The sequence below is a fragment of the Canis lupus genome, chromosome 10 (assembly GCF_003254725.2).
Source record: "Canis lupus dingo isolate Sandy chromosome 10, ASM325472v2, whole genome shotgun sequence".
Classification (NCBI taxonomy): domain Eukaryota; kingdom Metazoa; phylum Chordata; class Mammalia; order Carnivora; family Canidae; genus Canis; species Canis lupus.
The window spans coordinates 51,301,173-51,313,853 of record NC_064252.1 but is presented as its reverse complement, the minus strand read 5'-3'; the positions used below and the strand labels follow the sequence as shown (position 1 = coordinate 51,313,853).

General features: G+C 41.0%; 1 protein-coding gene across 3 annotated transcripts in view; it reads right to left on the bottom strand.

The window, feature by feature from the left end:
* Positions 1–12,681, bottom strand: part of STON1 (stonin 1) — a 48,563-nt gene continuing 35,882 nt past the window's right edge. For all 3 annotated transcript variants that reach the window (XM_025466317.3, XM_025466308.3, XM_035721708.2), the window contains 2 exons: positions 5,327–5,529; positions 1–3,088 (listed from right to left, as the gene is read on the bottom strand). In XM_025466317.3, coding sequence (XP_025322102.1) covers positions 3,014–3,088; positions 5,327–5,529 — 278 coding nt within the window. In that variant the 3' untranslated portion in view covers positions 1–3,013. The remainder of the gene's footprint in view (positions 3,089–5,326; positions 5,530–12,681) is intronic.

The window sequence follows — 12,681 nt, the reverse complement described above, 5'->3', positions numbered from 1 at the left end:
AACCTTTTGAAATACATCTTTAATTTTAAAAAAATCAATATGCAATCTACAAAATACTTTGTTACATGACTATTAAAGCTCAATCTGTTTTCTATTTTTATTGATATGACATAAAAATCATATTTTGAGTAAGATACAATACTTAGTTATTATTAAGGAAGGCCTCCTAACTAAATTTATAAGAAAAAGGGCTGTATCACAACTACAGTTTCTGAATGAAGGAAACCAAAACCGTAAAACTGTCTAATATATAAATCAGGTAAAAAAATTCCAATCTTTATTTATGTGCTGGAAAGCATTTTTATACATTTCTAACGGGTCAACTATTTTTATTCCCATAGAATAAGGAAATGTACTTAAATTCAGACCTGTACAATTTATCAGGTAACCATCAAACCATGAATTCGTGTACACAGTTAATACAATGCTTTGACTAGTAAGGCAACTAGAGATCAGAACAATGAGAGCAGAATTAGTCTCACACTGGTCAACTCCTCTGAACTCCACCATTGTGTCCACCAGGCAACTGACCCTGAAACGGTCAAACCCATAAAGGGTTGATCTAAATTACTTAAATCGTTAGAAAGGAGTAGTTCCTCCTTCACTCACATCCTTCCTCCCTTCCCAACCTTAAAAGCAGAGGTTTTTGTGGTTGTTTCGAAGATTATCATTTGCTTTCTGGCAAAGGAAATTTCACTTCTTAATTTGGAAGTCTAAGTGAAGCCTACCTGATTTTTCACTTAGAGCACCACGGTCACATTTGACCTTCTGCCATTTCCGAGGTCAGAAGAATTGTATTAAAAAACCTCTCCTCCCTTCACAGAATGTTAATTTAATGCTAAGTAATGAATATTTAAGGATCCTAATAGATGTGCAAATTAACAATTATGCTGTAGCACCCCGCTGTTAATGCTATCAACCTTTGCATTGCTGCAGAAACTCAGTTTGGGCTTCAGTCAGCCTTTTGTTACTATATTTTCAACACTGAATCTTGAGATGCTCCTGAAGGCTGGATGGCTGGTGGCAAATGACCCCAGCAGTGAGGTACCCACCAAAACTGAACAACCTGTGAAACATGAGAGGTGATTAATTGAACCCTTTGCTGAAATTATTTGGAGGTGTAAATATTCATTAAGTTCACCTGAATCAGACTCTGAGCTCTTAATGGGCAGGATGCCATAAAACAGATTTAAAAGGAATGGCACAAGTTAACCCAGCTGACTTCCTTAGAACCATGGAGCAGCATCAGGTCTAGCCTGCCTCCATATTTGATCTCAGCATAACTGAAGTCACTCCAGAATGTACCACACCAGATGATGGGGAAAGATAGTGGAATTTTTTTTTTCAGTCTCTCTCTCTCTCTCTCTCTCTCTCTCTCTCTCTCTCACACACACACACACACACACACACACTTGCCCTCCTAAGCATCAACAGTGAATCTCAAACGTGACATTATGAGCAATGCATCAAGTGAAGTTAAAAAGAACAATACCAATTCATTTTGTTACCTTTTGCATCCTTTGTCTTTAAAGTAAAAATAATGAAGAGCGATAAAATATGCTGATTGATACAGACCATCATAAATGTTGGTTTTAGTCTGTTTTTGAACAGATTAAAATGAGTGTAATACAATATTAAATAAAACATGGTATCAAGTCTGTGGGCTGACAAATAAATGTTGTTTGGAAGAACATTATTATATCATCAGCTTTGACTCAAAACAAATTTGGTAAATTGAGAAATATGCCTCCTAATCATATTTAAGATTCAATACAAATTGAAGGTGTATTATTACCCCAGGAGGACTTTGTTTCTCCAGGCTAAAAAATACGTAGACTATGGAATTCATAAATTTTAAGTCTGACCTTTCACTGTAAATACTGAAAGAAAATTATAAACAGAATTATAACTACTAAAGCCATTGACTTTTTATTAGAAACCAAGCATTTACCTGACTTTGAAGAATAGAAACATCACCTCTTAAAAATACAGGTAAAATAATCTAGTGTCTTTCGTTTTCTTTATCTTTTAAAGAAAAAATACCCTAAAGTAAGCAGAATTAGCATAAATAGCATGATAGGAGAACCAGCATAAAATAATCATAATAGGATTTAGACTTCTACTCAAGAGAGGCTTGTGTTAATTACAAATAATACTTTATCAAAAATACATTCTTAGAGTCTGAACTTTTGGGAGACGATATTCATGAACTTTAAAAATTCATCTCTAATATACATAAATATTTTAACTAGTGTCCAACACCATTCCATTCTGAAAGGAACCTCTCCAACCAAAAGGCGATTTGTCTTAGTGACTTGTACTAAAATATGTATATCAACAGAAATAGCTTCTTTGCAACACACACCAGAATACAAATACATTTTGAAAATGATAACACCATGGGGGAAAGACAGGTACCAAATACAGTCATTGATTACTCACCAATGTAGTAAGAGGACAGGAAGATAAATTACTCAAAATCACAGATACTTCCACATCTCCCTTTTAGCCTGTAATTTCAGCATCATCCCACACCTAGCCACATTCCAGAGATGAGCATTGAGTATTTCGGTTTATGTCTCCTTTGACTGCCTCACCCCCCGAAGAGGTGCTAACAGAGCACGAAGAGATGGGGACTGGAAGATGATAAATATGGCACCCAGGTGATCCAGAGTGCAAAACATTCAGCCACTGCGTAATTAATAATCCAAAACCCTTTAACCAAGCTGGCTGTCTGGTAACACATTGAGCAACAGCGACTGAGTCTTAATGGGAAGCAAAAACATCATACAAATGATAGACACATTTTATGTGAAACCTCTGGAGCACAACCATATCAAAAGCATAAAATATTGATTGTTCGGTTTCAGGTCTTCACTTCTCTACACATGACCACTGGACCTGTCCTAAGCCCTCTATTCAGAAGTCATTTCCACGACACAGAAGCAGATCTTTGTGTGGTTGCTGTGAATTACATATTTGAAAAGTGGGTCGTCATTTACTCTTGATGCTCCTACTGAGTTATACAGTCACCAGCTTTATCTGGGTCTTCTCCATCGATTTTAATCCTCTTCTTTTCTATTTCGACCTGTATGCAAAAGCAAAACATGGCAGCATTAACCAACACGGCACTATCACCGCTCAGTCGCTCAGTCCTACTTCACACAGGACGCAAGGACTACAGCCACCTCACCTTTTGGACACAGACACAGCGCCTCCACCCTTTCATGCTGGCTCCTAGTGAGAGTGAGGCAGCCTGCTCTCCTTTTGGGCAACAGAGCCCCCTAAATCCTTCTCTCTAGCATCAAATCTGGAAGAGGACTGAAACTCCTTTTCCATCCAGTCAGACATAGGGTTAATAAAATGTACATAGAATACACATATTGATAAGACACTCAGAGTCCTGGCCAGACATGTGATCAGTTACGCCTCCAAGTATCAACTATATAGCTTTTGGCCCACTTGAGATTTACAACCCACCCCAAGTCATCTAATTAAAATGAACTAGGTTACAAGCTAGTAAACCAGCTGGACGGAACCATCTCCCCACCCCTCGTCCTTTTCATTTCATCTCAGATGTTACCTCCTCACAGAGGCCTTCCTGGACCACCTGAGACCAGGAAGCCCTCCATCATTCTCTGTCCTGTGCCCCTAGTTTATTACTCTCTTCTTAGACTCTGTCACTCTTTGACACTATTTATTTGTTTATGAATGATTTTTCTCTTCTCCCATTAGAAGGTATGCTTCACAAGGATGGGAACCTATCTCTTGTTCACTTTTGTGTCTCCAGCATTTAGGGCGGTACCTGGCACTTTAAAATTGCTCGATGAGTAGTTGTGAGATGGAACGTACCTTTTTGAACCTGACTGTCACCAAGTGTAGAGAAATTAGTAAATGCTATTAAAGTGGCAGAGACTTGGTTATTTCTCTAAAAACACCAGCAACCTGAAACAACCCATGCATAAGAAAATAGGCATAAATGAATTCTCCACTGTGCTTGGCCCACATTGCAGTCACACATAATACTTATATACCAAGTGTGACAGGTCAAGTTCTCCAAGAAGTGGTCTCTGAGATGGAGACCAATGAGCAGAAAGCGTACTGGGGAGTACTGTCTGGGTCGACGCCTGTGGGGGAAAGAAGGTAACAGAGGAAGGCAGAAAGGAAGAAGTTGGATGGCAGTGCAGTCACCATAAAGGCTTCAGCTGATCTCCAGGGAGAACTGGAGCTGGGAGGACTGCAGAGTCAATCCACGCTGAGGCAAGAGGGTCCTGATACACCTGCATCCACCAGGAAGGGGGTGTGATCTGGGGCAAGGCAGCTTACTTCAGCAGGGCAATTCCTAGCTACTGAGAGAGTTAAGTCCTTTAGTCCCAAAGGGGCTGCTGCATACCACAACACTCACCCATCATTAATTTTATCATCAGGACAAAAAAAAAAAAATCACTGGACCCAAACACATAGGTTTATAAACAGATGGTCCAGAATAAAGAAAAAATCCTCACTTATACTATTACTAAATTACTATAATATTACTATATTATAAGACTACCAGTTGATGTTAATGATGTCTTATATAATCACACCACTTCACGATGCTGTAGGAAATATGTGGCAGAGCTTATCTCTATATTCGCTAACTTTGAAGATGAGAAGGAAAAGCAAGTTTGGAAACAGGTGCAAGTGTATGTCACTCTTTAACTCATCTGGCATGAAAATACAGAAGACCTGATAGTGAGCATTTAAAATTGTTAAAATAAGAGTAACCCAGCATTTCCCAAAGACTGCTCCACAGAATACTATTTCAGAAGGTACTGATAGGTGTGCTACATGCACGTGCCCCTAGAAACAAGATTGTATAATAAATGAGTTGGGGGAAATTGAGTTAAGTCTAACAAGTTTCTTTATTGCAGAATTTCTCAGAGCCTTTATTTAGATTAGCATAGTGTACAGCATTCCTCAACTTATTTTTTCCTTGGATCATTATATTTTTTCCAGGGAACACATCTTGGGGAAATGCTATTCTAACACACTTTATTTTAAAGATGCTTCTGAAATGTGAATTTGTTTTTTAATGCCCTGTGTTTCTTTGAGAGTAGAATCAAGTGACACTGTGTGCTCAGGCTCCTGATGTTTTCTAGGAGTGAGAGAAACTTGGTTCACTGGTGACCATCAAGTTTCCATGACTGGGCTCTTTTCTAGATCAATTAAACACCCTTACATACACACATACACGGTCATTTAAGAGGGCAAAACATATATCTAAAGCCAAATCAGGTCTTAGCTCCAGAAGCCTCAAGTTGAACCAAGGGGCTTTGGGACATACCTGAATGTTGTAGCAAGCTCGCTGATGAACGTGTTTCTGTGGCTGGACATCACTCTCTACCCCCAGAGACCTGACCTCTGTCTTCGAGGCACAGGTGTCCAGCATTCCGAACTGAACAGTTGCAAATGGATACCAATCAGAGGGAATTTCTTGGTCTGATCCAAGTTCTAGTTTGTAAGACAGGCAGTGGGGATGATCAGGACCTTGAAGAAAAAAAATCAAATGGTCAAAGTATTTCAACGGCCATTGAACACTCCTCTTAAACATAAGCAGCACTCATCCCTCTCTTTAATAGACAACTCCATTAGCACTGTGGCAGTTTAAGTTCTGTTTAAACAACATACCATCAAAATTCACAATTTTGTACCAAGTAGGGGAAATCTGTGTTTAAGTACCAGCTTTAAAACAAGTTCATTACTATATATATATTAACTCCTGAAGTGTTTTTAATGAACAGTATGTTGTTTCTTTAATTAAATATGACTAATATTTGTATGAAGTATCCTTATTTGGCTATAATGTACAATTGGATGTGTTTTAACAAACCCTTTCCCTTAAGTAGACTGAATAAGCTCTCACAATAATTGTAACCTCATTAATTTTCTTACCACTCTGTTTCTTGATAGATAATGCAAAGGTAAACTTCAGCCCAAATTGGGTCATATTATTAAAAATTCTAATTTTTTAAAGTTAAACTTATTAAAAATTTTATTACATTTTAGAAACTCCTCTAGGCCAAGAATTCTTTCTTCAGTAGAACAGATTATTTGTTACTGCTGTAATTCTTGCTCATCCCCTAAAAGCTTTGCCTGGAACAGATGTACAGTGTAGAGATGGGCATATTGCTTTCAATGTTTTAATCTAATATTTGTTTCCACTTAATTCAATTTGCCATGTATTGAGCATCTACTCTATGCTAGGCCAGGCTCTGTGCCAGACCCAAGAATATTGGATATACACAAAGATTTTAAATGGGGTCTTGTAACGTGTATGTGCGTGCACGTGTTACAATGGAGTAAAAAATGTTTCCAATGCAATCACTATAGTAAGACTACAAAGTTCCAGGATCCTGTTGTGTTGTCCACAGCATCTACATATCCAACTCAGCTATCTTTATTTAAATAAAAGTATGAGATGACAGTTACTCGAAAAGCCAGATTAAATTACTTTACCACTGACATACCTTGAGAAAGAACATTTCCATCAGCATATAGCTTTAGGCACACAAAAACAAGAGTTTAAAGGATTTCACTTAATTCTTAAAAGATAAATTGCCTTTCACTCCTTACAACCTGTTCCTTGTAGACAGACTAATAGAATTCTAAGGCTGTAAAAGGGCTTGAAAAGTCATCAATCAATTAACCAACAGAAGCTCATTAGCCATCTCCACCACTTACACATAGGGCAGGACAACAGTGGCCTCTGAGGTGCTCTAAAGCTACCCAAATCACTGCAGGCAAGTGATAACTTTATTCACACACACACCCCTAGAGGGGATTCCACAATCCATTACCCTTTCTAGTTTTCTGTCTGCAGCAAAGAGGCAGTAAATTTATTTAAACTTAATTCAGGCACTCTTAAATCCATGACACGGTGGCTGAGAACACAAACACAAGACCCAGATTGCCCAGAGCCCAAACCCAACTCTGCTGCTTAATAGCTGTGTGATCGTAAACAAGTTCCTTGATCTCTCTGAGTCTCAGTTTCCTCATCTGAATATGAGAATGATGTGGGTGATGCTAACATGAACCTTCTAGGATCGTTGTGAGGACCCACAAACCAGTCGGTACACAGAGAGCTCTAGAGCCGTGGCATACGAGAGTGGCACAGAAGTGCTGGCTGTATAGGACTACTTTGCAAAGTGCTACTTGATGATCAATTCACTATTATGATTTAATGACTGTAATTTTGATAATTAAGAGATGAATTCTGCACTTTTGGAGCTGAAAATGATATCGGAGACAGTGTAATTTGATATTCACATTTTAAAGGAAAAAATTCTTTTGGAAACAAGACTCAAGTTGAAGACATAGTAGTATTCCAAAAATGTTAGAAACAAACCTTTTTCTATCCGCTTTTCTAAAAAAAAAAACAAAACAAAACAGAAAAGTGGTAAAAGATAAAGGACAGCATTTTTCACTTCAAGTTTTCCTACATATTTTTCCTGGCTTTTAAAAACTCTAAATACTCTACAATGTTTAATCACATACTCTCCCCTTTAGACTTTGATCTCTGTGCAAAGAGGTACGGTCAGGCACATTTAAGGCTCCAGGGACATTTGTCAACACGTTACTTATCTCAGTAGTTTCCAGCAGGGGGCACTCTTGGGCTTTGGTAAGGGCTACCCTTTCCCAACTGTTTAGGACTGGAAAGAGGAGTCACAAACTCTACTTCAGTGGAGTTGATATTTGGTCCTTCTTGAACCAACATATTTCACACCTCAAAGTGAATTGTTGAGAGCTGGAGGGAATAAATGTTAGGAGATGACACAAGTGGAAAGAGAGCCACCAATGTGCTGATGACAGCAATGGAAAATGCAAGCTTTATCTAAAAATTGGTAACATGGGAAGGTGGAGATAGATACATTTATTAATTGGCCCTCCACCACTCCACTACTCCCACCCCCCTTTCGAATTCTAGGCTGTGTCTGCACCTCCTGTGGCTAACCAGTGTTCTCATCTGTCCTTCTCCACTCTCCTCTACCCTACCCCTCAAAGCCTGTGGTCAGGAAAGTTTCCTGTTTCTCTGTGGTCATTCACACTTTAGTGCAAATAAGCTATCTGAGATACCTGCCCAAGGCCAACCTTTGCTGTTAAATGAAAGACTTCCCCACTTTGTTAAAGGAATATTAAGTTTTGGCATGCTGGCAAATGAGACATGGAATGGGCCAGTATCCCTTCCTACCTCCTTTGAAATCACATGGTAGTGAAAAAGAAAAGTCAATACCGATCTCAAAAATCCACAGGAAAGGAGTGCCTGGGTTGCTTAGTCAGTTGAGCATCTGACTCAATCTCACCTCAGGTCTTGATCTCAGATCATGAGTTTAAAAAAATTAAAAAAAAAAAAAAAACAGAGGAGGAAAGGTCTTTTTTTTCTTTTCTTTTTTTTTTTTTTTTAAAGATTTTACCTATTATTCATGAGAGAGAGAGAGAGAGGCAGAGACACAGGCAGAGGGAGAAGCAGGCCCCATGCAGGGAGCCCGACGTGAGACTCCATCCCGGGTCTCCAGGATCATGCCCCGGGCTGAAGGCAGGCGCCAAACCGCTGAGCCACCCAGGGATCCTGTTTTTGTTTTTGTTTTTGTTTTTTTTTAATGATGGGCACAGTAGACTAGCTTCATATAGTCTCTTTAAGTTTCAATTTTAAAATATTCTAATGATACTGGTTCTTCAGAAACTTGCTTGAAAAGGGTAATGTTTGTTTTACCTTTTTTTTTTTTTAAGATTTTATTTATTTGAGAGAGATAGTGTGTATGCAAGCAGGGGGAGACGCAGAGGGAGAGAGACAGAGAGAGAATCTCCAGCACATTCCCTGCTGAGCACAGAGCCTGAAGCAGGCTGATCTCACAACCCTTAGATCATGACCTGAGCCGAAACCAAAAGTTGGACACCTAACTAACTGGGCCACCCAGGCTCCCTGATAAAGGGTAATGTTTTAAAGACTTAAAAAAAAAATCTGTTCTCTTAATACCTAAGCGATTTAACAATTGTATAGAAAAATAAAGATGCATCCCAAGAAACTGGTCCTCCATGTGTGGTCCATGAGCCAGCAGCACTGGCATCATGTGAGCTGCGTGGGAAGCTGTTGGGGGGCCTCACCTACTGAATCAGTCTACATTTTAAAAGGTGATTCAAGTGCACACACAAGTTTAAGAAACATTACCTGAGAATACAGATTTGCTCTCTGCCCTGACCTTACTCTTTCTATGCTTCTCCACCAGAGGCAAATTGCCAGGCACCCACTCACTTTGCATTATGCTCCCCACCCACAATGGTGAAGCCAAGGACAGGCCAGGGGATCCCAGGTGTCCAAGCCCAGCCTCTCCCTGCCCTCTAGACTTCACCTGACCCAGCCCTCTGCCTTTTGTCTTGGCCGCTTTTGGGCCACCAATCTGATCTGAACAAAGCCTCTTTGATCCCAAAGAATTTGTTCCGTGAATTTTCACCGTATAATTGGCTGGAATGCTCGTAAAACACGGTTCTGTGCAGGCCTGGTGCTATGACCATCTTCCAAGAGAATTCCTGAAGGCCAGCCTCTCTGGAAATATCCACTTTTGTAATTGTTCCTAGTGAGCTCAGCTGCTAGTAAATATGGATGGGAGGCAATAACAGCTCCAGGAGACCTGAATACACGGGGAAGGGAGGAATGATCGGTGCCTACAGAATCATAACAAGTTTCACAGCAGAGCTACTAGGCTGATAGTTCTCAACCCCCAGGTGTAGGAGAGCCTTTTAGAAGCACCAATGCGTGGGCCTCACCCCCACAGAGTCTGGTCGGGATGGAGCCTAAATATGGATATGTTTTTAACCTCTAATAATTCTAAGGACTCCAACATGCTGCCGGGGCTGGAAAACAGATTTTAAAAGTAGCAAGGGATGCCTGAGTGTCTCAGCAGTTAAGTGTCTGCCTTTGGCTCAGGTGGTGATCCCAGTGTCCTGGGATCGAGTCCCACATCGGGCTCCCCACAGGGAATCTGCTTCTCTCCGTCTACCTGTGTCTCTGTCTACCTGTGTCTCTGCCTCTCTCTGGGTCTCTCATGAATAAATAAATATTTTTTAAAAATTTTTAAATAAAAGTAGTGAAAGGATCCCGAGCTATCTCAGTTAATGGCACTACGTCCCACTTGTTCACCAAAGCCAGAGCCTCCAACCTCCTTGCACCCCTCCCTTCCTCCCAGGCCCACAGGTAATCCGTCCTTAAGGGCATCTCCTCTGAGTTCCCTCACCCATCCTTCACTCCTTCTTACTGCCCCTGGCCTTGCTTCTCAGGACTCCCCTTCTACTAGCCTCCCCATGTCTATACTTGTGAACCCCTTCTCTGCAACGTATGCCTAACTTCCTACAACAACGTATGATGCTGTAATAGTCCAGCCTGAAAACACCATGGATGCCCTGTTGACAGACAGACTCCACACCCCAAGTCATGGCTCACAACATCCTTCATGCGCTGGTTTATTCTCCTACTGCTCCCTGAGTCCCAGATCTTAATTAAGACCTCCCACCTACATGCCTGTTTCTGCTCTTCTTCCCTGGTAGGATCCGACTGATTGTTCCACACCAGGTTTATCCATCACCCCTTCAGCAAAGACTTCCTGAGGGCCCCCTGCAGCGTATCACCCTTTCTCTGGAATCCCTACTATGTATGTTTGTTCATGCCTAGAGTGCAGCACAATTCCACACGGTATTTGCATACTTGCTTCTAGATCTGCCTCCGCTGCTAGGCTGCTGCGTTTCTGGGGAGCAAGGAGCATGTTTGTCTCTGTTTCCCAAGCACCAAGTGCAGAGCCCGCACCTAAGGGAAATTTACTGGTGCTTGTGAAATGAAATGAGTGAGCCCTCTTCTCAATATGTTCTTGGTGATCGAATCAATTAATTATATACCGTTAGCTCTGGGAAAATCCAGTGTTATAAACAGGATCATTTTCACAGAACATTTCCATGTTGTTCCCCTTCCAAAATCAAAAAAGAATGATTTGCATGGATTCTCAGTTTGAAAAATAAGCATAGTTGCTCTGACTAGATCTAACCAGTGTCTCCTCTGAGGCACAGCAACTGGAATGGGCTCTTTGCAGGCCTGTCTCCCTGTGCCTTTGACCCCACCTGGACAAACCAGCAGGATGAACCCCTCGTGCTCCTCTCTGAGGCATATGCAGCAGTCAGGTTATCACCCGGACAGCAGGGGACATCTATAAATTGAGGAGATTATAGTAGGTATCCCAGCCTGCCTTCCTCTCTTTCTCTTTGTGTTTAGCAAAATAAAAGGCAATAATTTGATTTCTACAACCCCCTCACGTAAAAGTAGCACAGATAACCTTGAAACTAGCATTTGGAACCTTGTACTCACAACCTCAAAACTTGTTCCCTAGGATGAAGATAACCTGAGAATAGTTTTTAACTTGCTTCTCCAACAAAGTTATAAAAGAAGGCAGGAAACAGTACCTCTGTGGATTGTATCACGTTACATATTCCCATCACGCTGGAGTTGACCAGGAGGCACTATTAGAAGCCATCTGTGTGACCATGCTACCCCATCGCCACCTTGTCCTGCCTTGAGCTTGAGCTGTTCTTCATTTTCCTTGGAACTAGAATCCTAACTAACATAAATCATGAGAACGTTGCAGTGCAGAATTTGGCATCAACCGAGAGGTGGGGGCAGAGTCAAGGAGGACTACTGTGCAGTGGCTTCCCGTCTGCACGAGGCCCTGGGACTCCTCAGCCACCCAGCTGTCTCTCTCGCCTGCTTGAACCTATCCTTTGCCCAAACTATAGTCCAAAGAGATGTTAAGTTAGCAAATTCCAAGTTGGACAGGATGGTTCTGCGCCCAATGGCATGATCCATTCTACCCCTCAAGTCCAATACAGTCTAAGGTTTGCCCTTCCTTCCCAGAACGTTCCAAAGCCTACAGAGCAGTGCTCCTCAACCCTGACACAATTAGGTTCATCTGGGGAGCTCTCAAAACATACGGGTGCTCAGGCCCCTCCCCCAGACATTCTGATTCAATTGCATGGAAGAGAGCCTGAACATTAAAATTATCTCTCAGCTCTCAGGCTATCCTAACATACAGCCAAGTTTGAGAAACACTGTTATAAGCCCACCCCAGATAAAAGTGCTTCCTCCAGAGTCCACAGCCTGAAGGGTCTCAATTTGAAATTAAATTTCCCTGAAGGACTAAATCAGCTGCAAACTATTTAGAAGCAGGACTCAGATCTTATTCATCTTTAACCCCAGCACCTGATGTGGTACTTGCTCAATAAAGGTTTGATTGAATGAGTGACTGCATCAACGCAGATCCCCCAAATCTGCCTCCATATCCCAGTGCTCTGCTAGAAATAACTGAACTAAAACAGGGAGCAGCCTTAATTTCAAAGTTTGCTTTTTTGCTCTATTATATACACCCACAACGAAGCTACTATTCTAAAATAAACATGGTGCAAGGACTGTCTTTTCAAAGTTTTGAACTTCTAGATTCATCATTTGCTTTGTAAACATTTAAAACATTAACTGATTTTTTTAATGCTTGGATTGTGTCTACTTAATTCTGAAACAACTAGTCAAGATGGCCAAATTAATTCAGCTAAAGAAATCATTCTGGGGGGCACCTGGGTGGCTCAGTCAGTTAAACAACTGCCTTCCAC